A 15,451-nucleotide genomic window follows, 5' to 3' on the forward strand; every position below is an offset into this window, starting at 1 on the left:
CTATACCTTCTTGTGCTGGATACAGAGATTATACAGGAGTGCATAGAAAAAATGCTCTCATAGTTCCTTCTTCACCAGAATGTCCTCTATGGAACAATCTGAAGTGGGAGATAGAGGGTGCATGGTGGAACCATCCATAGGGAGACTGCAAAGAACTGCAGTTACTGCACAGCATAACTTCCTTTTTTTCTTTGAATAGCATCCCTACAGGTGCTCCACTTCAGGGGATTTCCACTCAACATTCCTAGATGGAGAAGGGAGCTTTGGAATAGAGTCCAGATCTGAAGACTGTATTACAAGACCAAGTGCCACATCAAATCTGACAGCAAGTGCCACATCAGATCTGACAGCACAAATCACAGGGTAATGTTTTGAAAATGTAGGTACTAAAGACCATATAGACCATCTTACATATTTCAGATATTGGTACATTCCTCAATAATGCCAAGATGTTGCCAGTGATCTGGATGAATGTGCTATCACCTGTTGGTGGGTGGAGATGATCATCTGCAGTATTAGAACAAGTAATAGTACATCACTACCGAATCTCTTAATAGTTGCTGAGTAGAGATTGAAAATCCCATGGATCTATCTGCAAAATAAATTAAGAGCCTAGATGATTTCCTAAATTCCTTGGTCCTATCTAAATAGAAGTCCAATGCTCATCCAGTGTATGTTAAAAAGGATTTCCATAGAGAAATCTCTAGCTTCAGAAAAAAACCACTGGTAAATGGATGGAGTGATTAAGGTAGAACTGAGAGAAGCTTAGCTAAGAATTTTGGGTATGAGGGTAAAGAGACTTTTTCCTTAAGGGACACCATAAAGGGGGAATCTGCCACCAATCTCCCCAACCCTATGGACTGATATGATGGCTACTAAAAGAAGAGTCTTCAAAGATAAAGGCGAGAAAGAACAGGTTGCCATTCTTCAGAGATCTTCTAAAGGTAACTGAGTACCAGGTTGAGATCCCAAGTCAAGATTGGTTTACCCAGAGATTTAAAATCCTAAGCAACACAAAATGAGCAAATAAGGAGACTCTTATTAGAGGATGAAAGACTAGTTTGTGGCCAAATGAATATTAATGGAACCGACAACCCCGCTTTCTTTAGATCCAACAGATAATTCAGGATGACAAACAACTCAGGGAGGAGGTATCGATGACATCACCAATGGAAGACTGTCATTTCTGCAAGTAAGTAGTACTGGTTGATCCTTCTACTAACACCTGGGCTACGTCTACATTGGCCCCTTCTCCAGAAAAGGCATGTTAATTTCCAACTTCAGAATAGGAAAATCCGCGGGGGATTTAAATATCCCTGTGGGATTTAAATAAACATGGCCGCCGCTTTTTCCTGGCTTGGGGAAAAGCCGGAAAAAAGCGTCTAGATTGGCGCGATCCTCCGGAATAAAGCCCTTTTCTGGAGGATCTCTTATTCCTACTTCAAAGGAAGGAATAAGAGATCCTCCGGAAAAGGGTTTTATTCCGGAGGATCGCGCCAGTCTAGATGCTTTTTTCCGGCTTTTCCCCAAGCTGGAAAAAAAGCGTTCCATGTTTATTTAAATCCCCGGGGGGGGGATATTTAAATCCCCCGCGGATTTCTCTATTCTGAAGTTGGAAATTAACATGCCTTTTCTGGAGAAGGGGCCAATGTAGACATAGCCCTGTTGTACTTCTGTATAGCAGGAGAATTCTAACCCAATGATTATGAACCATTGAGAAGCCATTCTCTGAGGCAGAGAACTATTAGGCTGGGATGAAGGACATAACCCACATCTTCAAAGATGAGGAATGTTCAGGAACTTGGACAGTTGTACTCAGAGGTGAAGCGGGTAAGGGTACCAGTCCAGTCTCATCCAGTTCAGCACTAGAAAAAAAAATCACTCAAATTCTGTCCTGTCTGGTGTTAGTCATCACTCTTTGTACCAGTGAGGTTGAAAGAAACACATAGAACAGACCCTTCTTCCAAGATAGAAGAAAGGCATCTCCTGAGGAATGGTGACAAAAAAAAAAAAAAAAAAAAAAAGAACACTGTTAGGTGGTGACTAAGAGCTCCACCTCTGGCAGTCTCTATTTTAGAAATAGCGACGAGGAGTCCTGTGGCACCTTATAGACTAACTGAAGTGTAGGAGCATAAGCTTTCGTGGGCAAAGACCCACTTCGTCAGATGCATGTAGTGGAAATTTCCAGAGGCAGGAATAAATATGCAGGCCAGGATCAGGCTGGAGATGACCAGGTGGATCCAATCAAGGAGGATGAGGCCCACTTCTAGCAGCTGATCTGGAGGTGTGAATTCCAAGAGAGCAGAAGCTGCTTTTGTAGTTAGCAAGCCATTCACAGTCTTTGTTTAATCCAGAGTTGATTGTGTCAAACTTGAAGATGAACTGTAGCTCAGCAGTTTCTCTTTGAAGTCTGGTCCTGAAGTTTTTTTGCTGCAGGATGGCTACTTTTAGATCTGCAATTGTGTGTCCAGGCAGATTGAAGTGTTCCCCTACAGGTTTTTGTATGTTGCCATTCCTAATATACAAAAACCTGTAGGGGAACACTTCAATCTGCCTGGACACACAATTGCAGATCTAAAAGTAGCCATCCTGCAGCAAAAAAACTTCAGGACCAGACTTCAAAGAGAAACTGCTGAGCTACAGTTCATCTTTAAGTTTGACACAATCAACTCTGGATTAAACAAAGACTGTGAATGGCTTGCTAACTACAAAAGCAGCTTCTGCTCTCTTGGAATTCACACCTCCAGATCAGCTGCTAGAAGTGGGCCTCATCCTCCTTGATTGGATCCACCTGGTCATCTCCAGCCTGATCCTGGCCTGCATATTTATTCCTGCCTCTGGAAATTTCCACTACATGCATCTGACGAAGTGGGTCTTTGCCCACGAAAGCTTATGCTCCTACACTTCAGTTAGTCTATAAGGTGCCACAGGACTCCTCGTCGCTTTTGCAGATTCAGACTAACACGGCTACCCCTCTGATATTTTAGAAATGTTATGGATAAGGCCTTTTGTTTTTATTTTAATTTTTTCCAAGAATTTATCAGGTTATATTTCTGGATGGAAGGACAGGGGGAATCATTCAGTAGGTTAACACTCTGATTAATGCAATTCAGTGTGGCTTGCTGCAGAACTAAAACTGGACTCAAAACACAATGCCACCTCTGAGTTTAAGAAATCATTACCTCTATTCAAATGAAAAGTTTTGTGGGAATTAAACAGTTTATTACTGTAGACTTAGAATTATTAGCCTATATTTGTATTTAACAATGGGGCCACCACTACTTGAAGTGAATGCAGTCAACTTAAAAAACCCGGAGAAAAGAAATATTTGAATACTTCCTGGTGTTCTGAAACACATTCTGTTATACAGAGCCCTGCAAATTTGCGGATATCTGCGGGTAGCCTCATCTGCAGATCTCTCAATTTTGTAGAAACCGATGCGGATACAAATTTTGTATCCGCACAGGGCTCTGATACAATTTTCATTTTCTTACCATTTTAGCATGTCAGATCTTTAAGCTGTCATCTGTTAACAGCTTAAATTGTTTGTGTGATCTGTGTGAGATTCATACCTATGTTCCAACGTATACACCCTTCAGAGCTTGCACATGTGCTTGTCTGTATCTTTTAGACTAGTGTTTCCCAATTTTATTTGGCTGCAGAACCCCTAACAACACAGTCTAATATATGGACTTGAAAAAGTAGACCACAATAAGTAAGGATAATAATAAACAAATGCTAAACAAGGTCATGAGATCAACATTTAGTTTAATTGAACATATTTAAAAACATTTTTTTAAACCATAAAATGTTATTGTAATGGAATTTTCTTGCGGAACCCTTACTTTCACTTCGCGGAACCCCAGGGTTCCGCAGAACACCATTGGGGAAACACTGTTCTAGACTAATACATAGCCTTCAACAGGCAGCTTTACATATATACAAAGACGAATACATATATTTCATGCAATGTATTGTATTTTCCTAATAAAAGAAGGGTTTTAATATATTTGAATTATACAGAAGTAGAGTGAAAAAGTCAGATAAAAATTACGTTTTGTAAACAAACAGGATGGGGGGGGGGGGTAAAAATCAGTTTAAACTGAAAACAAAGGAGCTTAGCTGTAGAGAACATGGGTATCTCACTCCCATTTGTAATCCTGTGAGACATGTCTGCTGAGGATATCAGCTGTGGTGATCTAAGTAACTAGGCAGTAGATGGCTGAAATCTGGATCTGATGAGCAATAGATAAGTTCCATATTTTCATAGCTTTGGCACAGAGGAAGGGGATCTTGTTAATGCAAAACAGACAGGGTATGTTGTCCGCCATGACTGGGATAGAGCTGTCCCTTCTGAGAGGCAGAAAATGAAGTGTTCCTGACACACCTGAGCACCAACAGATGGATGTGGAGATAAGTTTTCTGAGTTGTCCATTTGCATTGTGTTGTGAGGGTACTCCACCTCAACCATGATGGTTAAAGTCACTGAAAAAGCTGAGTGACTGAAAGGAACATCTGCACAGACCTGGAATTAATTCTTTCACCAGTCTAAGGAACTCCTTAATTGTAGACCCCCTCCCCCATGGCCTTGTCTGTCCAAAGTGTCTGACATAACAATGGTTGTTCTTAGCCAACCTGAAACAATAGAAATATGGCCTGTGGGATTGGTCACAAAGTTGCAAGCTGCCATGTGTCCAGGAGCTAAAGACCATTCTTTACTGTGGCTTGACGTTTCCCATGAATTGTCCGTACAAGACCCAACAAGGTTACAAATCTAAAGGACGGTAAGATCAGGCTGTCAGTGAATGCAAATATGCCTCTAAACAGTATCTTCTATACATGGGTTAATATGGACTTTTCTTTACATTCAACTGCTAGAACAGACCAATGACCATCCTGGTGGAAGATAGCACTGCTCTGAAAGAAAGGCCTATGAGTAGTCAGCTGTCAAACTATAGGAAGATTAGATTTCCTTCTAGTTGGAGGTAAAAAGCCAGATTTGAGACCAGTGTTCCTCTAAGCTGCATGGCAGTACAGCTTCACAGGTGATTAATCAGCCCCGCCCAGTCAGCTCAGGGCTCTGTGCATGGAGCTGACTAACTGGGCAGGGCTGATAATCACCTGTGAAGTGGTGCTGCACCTCAACTTAAAGGGAAGACTGCTTGAGACCCCTTGGGGCCATGGAAAGGCCAAAGATAGTCAGTATTGGAAACAACCCTGCCCTATACTGAAACATAGCTTATTTGCTGTGTGTTAGGGGTCTTGTTCTATGGGATTATGCATCTTGCAAGTTGACTGAAAACCAAAATCCCTCCTGTAGAGAAGGATTTATATCTGCCAGACAGGGCTGGCTTTACCATGAGGCGAACTGAGGCAGCCACCTCAGGTACCAGACTGGGGGGGGGGGGGGGGGGGGGACGGGGGGGAAGCAGCACTAGGACCCAGAATGTAGAAAATTGTGTCTGCTGCTGGTGCATATGTATTCTCTCTGCTCTAGATACAAAGAGATGGAGGAGTGCTGTGCTGGAGGAAGGAGGGCACAAGAGACAACAGACAGGCAGGAGAAAAGGTGGCATGAGGGCATCATTTGAGCTCTCTGCCTCAGGTGCCAAAATGTTATAGCCAGCCCTGCTGCCAGAGACACCAGCCACTGAACTTCTGAGACTTTATAAACTTGTACAAACTTGTTTAGAAGCCTGAGATCTAAGAATGGATGGCCTCCTTTGGTACAAGGGAATATTTTCAGTAAAATCCCTTGCCCATGTGAGAAGGAACCTTCTCTCATTCCTACTTAAAGGAGTGAGGGGTCACTAGAACAGTGGAAGCCAGGAGACTGAGTAAGGCAAGATCTCTGAGTGGTGTGTGACCTACTAAACTTTCTCCTGTTTGTAGGTGATCATAAAGTAGCTCTGGAATCATTTAAGAGCATGCAAGGATTCAACCACAGTTTGAGAGAACAGTTTACAATTGACAACAGCTAGGTCCTCCAATTCTCTCTCTCAAGCTGCTGAGAGAAGTGAGTAGTGATGCCCTGTGCGTATTATGGACATGTGCCTGGCAGCTGTGTCTACAGTACCTAAGGCTACTTCAAGAGCAGTTGAGACCATCAATTGGTCAGATGGCCTAAGAGGATAGACTGGAATTGCTCCCTATATTTTTGTGAAAGATGTTCTTATTAAAACCATGAATCTCATAACTTATAAAGTTATGTGCATCAATGACCACCTGATATTTTGTGATCCTAATTGTAGGGCTGCTCACAAATAGGCTTTTTCCGGTGTTTGTCAAATGGGGTAGAAGTGCTATCCTACCTCAGTTAGTACACCACCAGAAAGCTAGGTAGAATGTGGGAGAAAAATCACAGGTGTCTGCCAGACCATCTGAACTGGATCTAAAACTGTCTCTCTAAGGGGTAACACCATCCTGGAGGATGTTGCTGATTAGAAGTCATACACCAGTTTGTATTGTGAAATTGTCCTCACAAAATTTGAAGAAGGTCAACTATCTTCTTTTTGAGGTCTTGAAATTGCCAAAAACCATCAGCTGTGGATGATGGAAGCATCAACCACCTCAGCTGGAGAGTAAGATGAAATAAGTGTTTGAGGCAGGGCTTCCTTCTCTGCCTTAGCTTCTTGCTCCTGAAACATCTCCTTCTGAGGAATGGGGTGGGGAGGAAAGGGTTCTGAGGTTGTTTTCAGGCTTTGGTGGCCCACTCAGACACAAGACTTAGTCTCCCTTTTCTTAAAATTTTACTTTTAAAATGTGCATAGTTCATGTAGTAAATAGGTCTCAATAAATACTAAGCACTGATTTTAGTAGAAATGTTCTTAAGAATCCTCAAATGTACTCTTTTTCCTCAACAGAATTACAAGACTTAAAAGAAAACATGGAGACGAACATGACATGACAACAAACTTTAATTGGGAAAATCCAGTATCTTATTAAACGCTGGCTCTAAAATTAAAGGGAATTCTAGACACACAGGCTGTGTCTAGAGTGGCCAGTTTTTCCAGAAAATCAGCCACTTTTCTGGAAAAACTTGCTAGCTGTCTACACTGGCCGCTTGAATTTCTGCAAAAGCACTGACTTCCTACTGTAAGAAATCAGTGCTTCCTGCAGAAATACGATGCTGCTCCCGTTCAGGCAAAACTCCTTTTGCACAAAACGTTTGCGCAAAAGGGCCAGTGTAGACAGCTCAGATTTGTTTTCCGCAAAAAAGCCCCGATCGCGAAAATAGCGATCGGGGCTTTTTTGCGGAAAAGCCTGTCTAGATTGGCAGGGACGCTTTTCCGCAAAAAGTGTTTTTGCGGAAAAGTGTCTGGGCCAATCTAGATGCTCTTTTCCGAAAATGCTTTTAACGGAAAATTTTTCCATTAAAAGCATTTCCAGAAAATCATGCCAGTCTAGACACAGCCACATTGTTCATCTTCTCTTTGATAAAAGAAGCAAATAAGTATTTGAATAAAAGTCATCTTGCTCCAGTTAAGCAAAACATTAAAGAAACATAGGGGGACACCACAGATTCCATGAACAATTTTGCCTTTAATGTAACAGGACTACTGTACAACAAGTGAACAGCAAATTATTTCATCCAAAGGAACAAATTACTTCCTAGTTTATTTAATACATATTTGAAAGTAATTATTTAAATATAAAATGTTTTTAGATATATATAAGTACATATTTGAAAGAATGTGCAAAATTAAGATGCCAAAGAATTTTAAAACACAGCTCACTTATTTGATTCACTATGAAAACATGTATTGGAATATGAGTTTTTCCAAATAGTATTTTCTATTAACTACAACTGAATGGTAGTGATTTTTAGACAATTATTTACCAGTCAGCTTAAGCATAGCAATTCCTTTCAATTCATAAAAATACTTGCTTTAAAGCATAATGTACTTTATTTATAGTTATCCTCTAAGGCAAATGTTTTATAAGTAAAAGTAAAGTATTTGCCATAAATTTTTTGTTGAAAGCATGTAATCTCAGTACATGGAACTACATTCTTGAAGTGAATTAAAAAATTACATTTTCATAGGTTAATTTATGTAATGTTCTGAATCAAAAATTATCCAAAGAAATACTTCAGATTACTATGCGAAATATCCTTTTATTGCATAACTAAGTTTTAATATTTAATCATGCTCCAATTATCATGGTCAAGAGAAACCTCTGGTGATTCTGTATAACTGAACAGCAGCACCAAGAAACTGGACTTATGTTTCTGAGGCTAATTACATCCAAGTTCTCCATGTGTCCTTACAGTATTCACTAAACAGGGAAATAAACACAGACACACAAGGTTCTTTTTTTCCTCCCTTATAGAATATTGAAAGGCTAACCTGACAATTGCTGATAGGTCAAAAATTTCCCTCAATTCCAATTACACTGTAGAGCATTTTATACTAAAAGTAGCATTTAGATATCTGATTGAGTTATATGAAAGCTGCAATTTCTGTTCTATAGATGGACTGCCTGTTGGAAATTTTAAGCTTAACTGCAGAAGAACCCAAACAAAAATTACTTTTTACTTGTCTACTTAAAATTTAAAACATTCTGATCAAAGTGCGTCTGAACATGCCTTTCAAAACCTTGCTGATCATAGTCAGGAGGGAACTGCTCGCTGCACAGGGGGCACACTTTCCAGTGACTTTCGACATGTTCTTCAAATTTGCTCTGGTCATAGTTAGGCGGAAACATCACTTCACAAAGAGGACACTTCTTGTGCACATCAAAACTTGGGAGAAAGAAAAAAGAAAATGAACCACTGACACAATGTATAATTGAGTTAAGGGGAGAAATAAAGCTCATCCTAATGCCACTGAAGTCAATAGGAGTTTTGCCACAGATTTAAAAGGGAGCAGGATTAGCCCTCTAGGTATCCAAGTAGGCATTTTACAGGTAAGTAGAACAAACAATTAAAATGTTCAATACACTTAAAACAGTTTTCTACTGAAATTCTAAAATAAGTGTCCAAAAGTTTACATAATTTTGACAATTCCAACTACTACTGAATAGCTTAGTGGCCTAAGCAAGTCCTTAGGAATCATTCTTTGCTTACTCTGCTCTTAGCAAATTTAACACCTTATAAAAGTTTTTAACTTAGGCTGGCAAGACAAAAAAAAAAATCTTCATTCATGTGCCAAAAATATCATCATGCTCTACAAAATGAGGCATAATGTCAACAGTCTTCCGAATTACCAGGTGTGTAACAATGAACACTACTAGGAAATTCTGAACAGTCTAATGTCTTTTCTCTGAGTGACTGACGGTGCATGGCCATGCTGAAAAAAATGACTTACCTGGAGTCAAAACAAAAACCTGCTCCACGCTCATGTAAGAGAAGACTTGGAGGATCAGGAGCAGAAGGTACGGTCTCATCGTCATCCTATGAAAAAACATGCACTGTTATAAAAAATATCCACAAGAAAACATGTTCTCTTTCAAACACATCTTTAGAGAAAACTTGGGATTAGATTTTCATCCTTCAGACTGTGTGAATGAGGGATATGAATGGGTAACCAGTTACCTGGGCAGGCCTGCCGCCTGCAGTGGCTGCGAGCTCGCAGTCTCACGTGGGGCCGGAAGTAAGGGGAGGGCTTCCGGCTCAGGTCAGAAGTAACTGGGCTGGAGCATGAATATAAAATCTAAAAAAACCTTGCCTTTTGACCATGCACCTACAGTACAAATGTGTGCCGGTGCTTCTAACATTTCTACTGATACATTTATTACCAAAATACATAGGTATATGGCCTGGGGCCATTTCAAAATTTTAAAAACTCTCTGTTAAACCAAATGCAGGGCAAGAGATTACAAGGAACAATAACATTTTTGAAGAAATAAAATTCTAGATAATAGGATGTCAAGTTAGACACTTACAATCTGTCAATCTGAATTTCAGTGGGGAAAAAAAATCCATTGATTTAGATTCACATTCTTGCTGCCGAACAGTCAGTTTTGAGTGATCTGCATATGCTGCTGTTGCCAGCCAAGCATGTCACACATTTCACACTGCAGTCAGACACATCAGCTAAATTGCCCTGTTTGGCTGCTTCCCCTCATCAGCTCTGTCAGTTGTGTCCTCATTTCATGAACACTAACAGCACATAAACAGCTGCAGCAGACACTGATGAGGATCACTATACTGATAGACAATCAGGTTTGCCTCAGAGCTTTTATCAAGAGTTAGCCCAGTCAGGTCTGTCACTGGAGAATACACCCTAAAAATTGGTGATTCGAAATTCTAAAACTGAATAAGTTGCCGGATACCCTTTCCTGGTACTTCAATTTAGTTTTGACAGTTTCAGAAACCAGGACAGTGCTGTATTTTGTTTTTTAATCAATCATAATGATGTCACAAATTTAGGATTTGCTTGCATGACTGCTCTACAGGTGAAAGAAACGCCCTTAGGGAGAAGAACAATTATAACTGTGCATATTTTTTATACTTTATGAAGTATCAGCCTACTAAAAATAAATGTGTCTTCTGCAGAGCCTCTTAGTTCCATTCTGCAAACGCACAGAAAAGTTACTTGGTTTCTGTAAGTAAATTCTGCTTATCTATAAAAGCCTTCAGCAATACCTTTAAAACATTCTGGAATCCAATCCCCTAGATACATTGAGAATTAAGAGAAAAGTTAAGTATGGAGTGTGAACAATGACACTGGGAGCCTGTTTTTCAAAAATGTGTGTCTATTTTGCACAGACAACTTATATCTATATTCAGATTGCACTGGGTTCTTTGTTCTTATGTTTTTGTTACTATGCAGAGTTCTCAAGAAAAGTTAATGGAAACGACAAATTTGGTTATTCCTTCAATAGTGTTCTTCTTACTCTATGAACAACAGCTGCTTAATTTCAATCATTTAACATTTTCATTAAGCAGCTAGTGGGGCTTGCTGCAGCAGATGCTAGAGAGAGATGTTTTCCTATCTAACATGCTTGCCTAGCACCTGCAGTATAAGGGGCATATGGATTGTTCTAAAGTGTTTCAACATTACGTAGTAAAGTGTTAATAAATGTGTAGAAATAATACTCTGAACAGATCAGAATTATTCCACATTACTGATTTAAATATTTACCATGAGAAAATATGCATACATTTTCTCCAAACATGCATATTTATACTGAAAATACATACTAGTTTAATTTAAATCCCTTAAGACTGACTTTCTTCATAATCCTTTTGTTTTTATAGGTAGAAAGCCATTTCTTGGACACTTGGCATTATTTCAGTTGGTCTGTTAACAGTATTCTAGACAGTGAAGCAGATGGCACTTCACCCTAGAGATAGGGCTCTTCAATAGAACTCGTCAAAAAAAATTGTGTTCCAACAGTTTTCCATTGGAAAATGCCGTTTCAACAAAACTGAAGTTCTTCACCAAAATATATAGGACACTTTTTAAAAAATGGAAAAGAACATTTTGAAAATATAAAGAGGCCTCATTTTGCAACTAAATGCTTTGATTGAAGTAATTTTAAAACCAACGTTTTCAAATTCACTTTACATACACTATTTTATTTTAGTCATTTATTTATTTTAAAGGGCTGAAAGCAAACACAATGGTTTGAGTGACCCACAACAATTTATTTTAAGAATTTTGTGAAAAATTCAAAATGTTTGCTGTTTATCCTGAATTGTCATTAAATGTTTTTCAGATCATAGAAAGGTGTATAGGAGCAGAGCTGCTTACATATATCTTTGTTTAATGTACAGCCCAAGCCAGAAAACAAGCTCAGAAACTATACATTAAAAAAAAAAAAATCACACTAGTAATCTATTTACCTTCTTAGAGTCAGTACTAAATATTAATTCAAAATGTCCTTAGCAGAAAGTATTACAGATGAAGGAGTTAATGAATGCCAGCTGTATGTTAACAATTATGGATGAGCAAAGAGACTCCTCTACCTTAATTAACCCAGTTGCACAAAGCTTTATAAAGAACACTTGTGCAGTCATGAAAGGAATTGTTAATGTGCCTTACTATTAAAGCATAACCGTTTATAAAGAAACGTTAATAAATCCTCAGTAATAATCTATAACACCAAGCTTTGTGTGTATCATAAAATCTTGAAGAACTCTGATCACAAAAGAAAAACCCATTACAATTGTAAGTAAGTATATTTCTACCAAACATTAAAAAGGTACAAAATGGTACCTATGCTTTGCAGCATGTGTTAATTACACATAATGCTAGTCAATGCCTCCTGTTCATTTCTTATAAGCTCTGTCAGCAAATAGAGGATGGAGCCTTAGGTTCAGCTTCACTGCCTGTGCATTTCTGCCCTATTAACACAGTCCTTAGGAAACTGTAGATTTGATCAGAATTACTATTAAATTCTTGTAATCTTTATGTTGCAAGTTCACCGGGTTTAAAGAATTCCTTAAAAGCATCAACATTTACTCTCCAGGATGAATAACATTTTGCCACAAGAGATGCATCAGCATTTGTTTTGCATTTATCTAGTACAGTAAAACTCCAATGGTCCGGCATCTGATGGTCTGGCACCATCAGGAACCCCGAAGTGCTCCAGGCAGCCAGACCATTGGAGCTTTTCTGCCTCCGGCTTCCCCGATTCAGCCGCTGCTAAAACTGACCAGCGGCTGAATCGGGGACTCCTGGGGCAGAGCAGCTGGGGTGCTGCCAGGTTGGTCCCACAGCGCTGCTCCTCAGTGCTACTGGACCAACCCAGCAGCCCCCCAGCTGCTCTGCCCCAGGTGTCCTGATTCAGCCGCTGCTGAAACTGATCAGGGGCTGACTCCAGGAAGCCCAGGGCAGAGTTGCTCTGCCCTGGGCTTCCTGGAGTCAGCCCCTGATCAGTTTCAGCAGTGGCTGACTTGGGGACACCTGGGGTGGGGCGGGGCGGGGCAGAGCAGCTGGGGGGCTGCCAGGTTGGTCCAGCAGCACTGAGGAGCAGCACTGCGGGACCAACCCGGCAGCACCCCAGCTGCTCTGCCCCAGGTGTCCCCAAGAGCAGCTGGGGTGCTGCTGGGTTGGTCTCACAGCGCCAAGGGTCGGCGCTACCGGACCAACCTGGCAGCACTCCAGCTGCTCGCATCCCTGATTCAGCCCCTGCTGAAACTGACCAGCAGCAGCTGAATCAGGGACGCCTAGGGCAGAGCCGGGCCATCGGAAGGGGGGGGCTATGAGGGGTCTGGGGTAGCATCCACCCCACCCAGACCCCTCATAGCCCCCCCTTCTGATAGTCCATCATATCTGATAATCCGGCACCCCCTGGGTCCTAAAGGTGCTGGATTATCGGAAGTTTACTGTAATTATGAATTTTGCTTTTGAGTTCTCTACTTTATAGGTCATTGTTAATTACTCGAGTTCATAGTTCTCTATATTTCCTAGTGCTTTGTTGGGCAAAAATTTGCTGTATCAGTAATTGAACAAAATACCAAACTTCAGCTTCTCTTTGTTTAAACTGCCACTCTACAGGTTGCACGGCTATAAACTGGGACTCTCTGTTACAGGTTCAGAGTCCCAGAGCACTGCAGGGGAAAGGGAGGTGGTGTTGAGGTGGGAACCTGGCACAGGCCTCAGCTGGGCTTCCTGCAGGGACCGGGGGCTGAGAGGGGCTGTGCTGCCAGAGGCCCAGGAGTCAGAAAGCCTGGTGCACAGTTCAGCTGGGCTTTGGGGGAGTCAGAAAGCCTGGCACATGGCCCAGCAGGGGCGATACAGAAAGCCCAGTGCAGTAGCTGGGGGGGGGAAGAGGGGGGCAGTGGCAGCAGGAGGGGCAGAAATGACCTCCTCTGGTCTGGCATATCCCTCATCCAGGACCAGTCAGGTCCCGAGATGCTAAACCTGGGAAGTTCAACCTGTAGCAATCTCCTATCAGGTACTTTTAAAGTAATGTACACTTGAACCATACTTAGTGGTATATTTCTGGGTATTCTTTTTTTTTTTCTTTTTCTTTGTTTCATATAACTGACTCTTCAAATAATCAAAATCTTGAGTGGCTGAGGTCTATAAATGACAAATAAAATAACTGAAAGAGTTTGTGTTGGTAGCATTGGGTTAAGATAATATAGATTATATCATTCCTGGATACTTCAATATTACTTCACTTCTCCTTACTGATTACATTGTATCATTATTTAGAAATACCATAGGTCTTTCAAGAGCCCCTTTAACGTTCTTAGGTAGATATTCATATAAGGGAGGTAGGGAACCATAACTGTAAGAGGATGTTTTGCTACAGGAAATCCTACATTAGACAGATAGGTATTATTGTTGCCATAGCAACAATACTTAGCTATTCAAATAGCTCTTATCCGTACAGATATAGAATGATGGTTCTGTAAGACAAATAACGGCAGCCAGCCATATGAAAGATTTATCCAGAAGATAAAGTTAACCACAGACTCAAGGAGTGTTGGACTCTGAGCCTCACTCATTTTAATGATAGATATTGAGATCTGGGGACAGAAGATTAAAACATTTTTAAAAAAGGAAAAACTATCCACCTGTGCAATAACTGGCATTTGAGGTAAGTAGGTGATCCATTGCAGTGCTTCATGTATCCCTGTGCACCTTTGATATGCCATTTTTTGTAGCAGTGTCCATTCAGCCCATGCATGCATCCTACACATCCCTGCATCTTGTACCAAGGATATATAGGGTGGCACAGGCAAATTGCACTTAGTTCCTTTTCTACCACAAAGTTCCTACACAGGAAACTGACAGAGGAAGAAAGCAAGTACTGGAACACATCTCTCAAAATAGTTTCAGTTAACTACACATCTCCTCCTTCAAGCAGAGATCCAGTTTGAGAGTCTCTGGGTGAAGACAGCGTCCAGCAAACTTTTGGAAACATTTGGTTCTTCCCAGATAAAATGCTAGTTCCTATCTGACATCTAGCATTCGGAAAGCAGATTCCTGACAAGCCTGACATGGTTTCAGGAAAAATACTGGAAGATGGATGGGCTGGCTTATATGAAATTCAGAAAGACACCTTAGATAAGATGAGGATAATACATTGTCCTTGAAAAAATACTGAAGGGGGGGGGGGCCTGCAATTAAATCCCTTAGCTCTTGAGCCCTTTACGTAGTTTTAATGGTTAGGAGTAGCAGCGAACACATACCTAATGGTTCAAAAGGGTGTTTCACAAGGCAATTAAGAAAGAAGTTCAAAGTCCCATACTACAGTGTGCTCTGTATCCTCTGGCAAGAGATTCATAAGTCTTTTCAGAACCCTTACACTCATGAGGTAAATAAAAACCGAAACACTTTCTACCAACTAGGGATGTAAGTAACTAGTTGCATAACTAGTCAACTATCCAATAAGCACAAGAAAAATATGCTTATCGGAGAGTTGAGTAGTCGCTTTGCCCCCCCCCCCCCCAATCCCTTGCTGCCTCTATCAGAGAGAGGCACCAAGGGGGCAGAGCAGGAGCTGGTGCGGGGGGGGGGGAGGGGGGAGGAGAAGAGGGGATCTGCAG

At 40.9% G+C, this 15,451-nt stretch overlaps 1 protein-coding gene across 4 annotated transcripts in view; it reads right to left on the reverse strand.

The window, feature by feature from the left end:
• Positions 1-3,751: 3,751 nt before the first annotated feature.
• The window catches only part of TAX1BP1 (Tax1 binding protein 1), a 106,578-nt gene continuing 94,878 nt past the window's right edge, over positions 3,752-15,451 (reverse strand). For all 4 annotated transcript variants that reach the window (XM_075922160.2, XM_075922161.2, XM_075922159.2 and 1 more), the window contains 2 exons: positions 9,309-9,394; positions 3,752-8,743 (listed from right to left, as the gene is read on the reverse strand). In XM_075922160.2, coding sequence (XP_075778275.2) covers positions 8,542-8,743; positions 9,309-9,394 — 288 coding nt within the window. In that variant the 3' untranslated portion in view covers positions 3,752-8,541. The remainder of the gene's footprint in view (positions 8,744-9,308; positions 9,395-15,451) is intronic.

This window comes from Pelodiscus sinensis, chromosome 2 (assembly GCF_052426305.1).
Source record: "Pelodiscus sinensis isolate ZL-2025 chromosome 2, ASM5242630v1, whole genome shotgun sequence".
Lineage (NCBI taxonomy): Eukaryota > Metazoa > Chordata > Testudines > Trionychidae > Pelodiscus > Pelodiscus sinensis.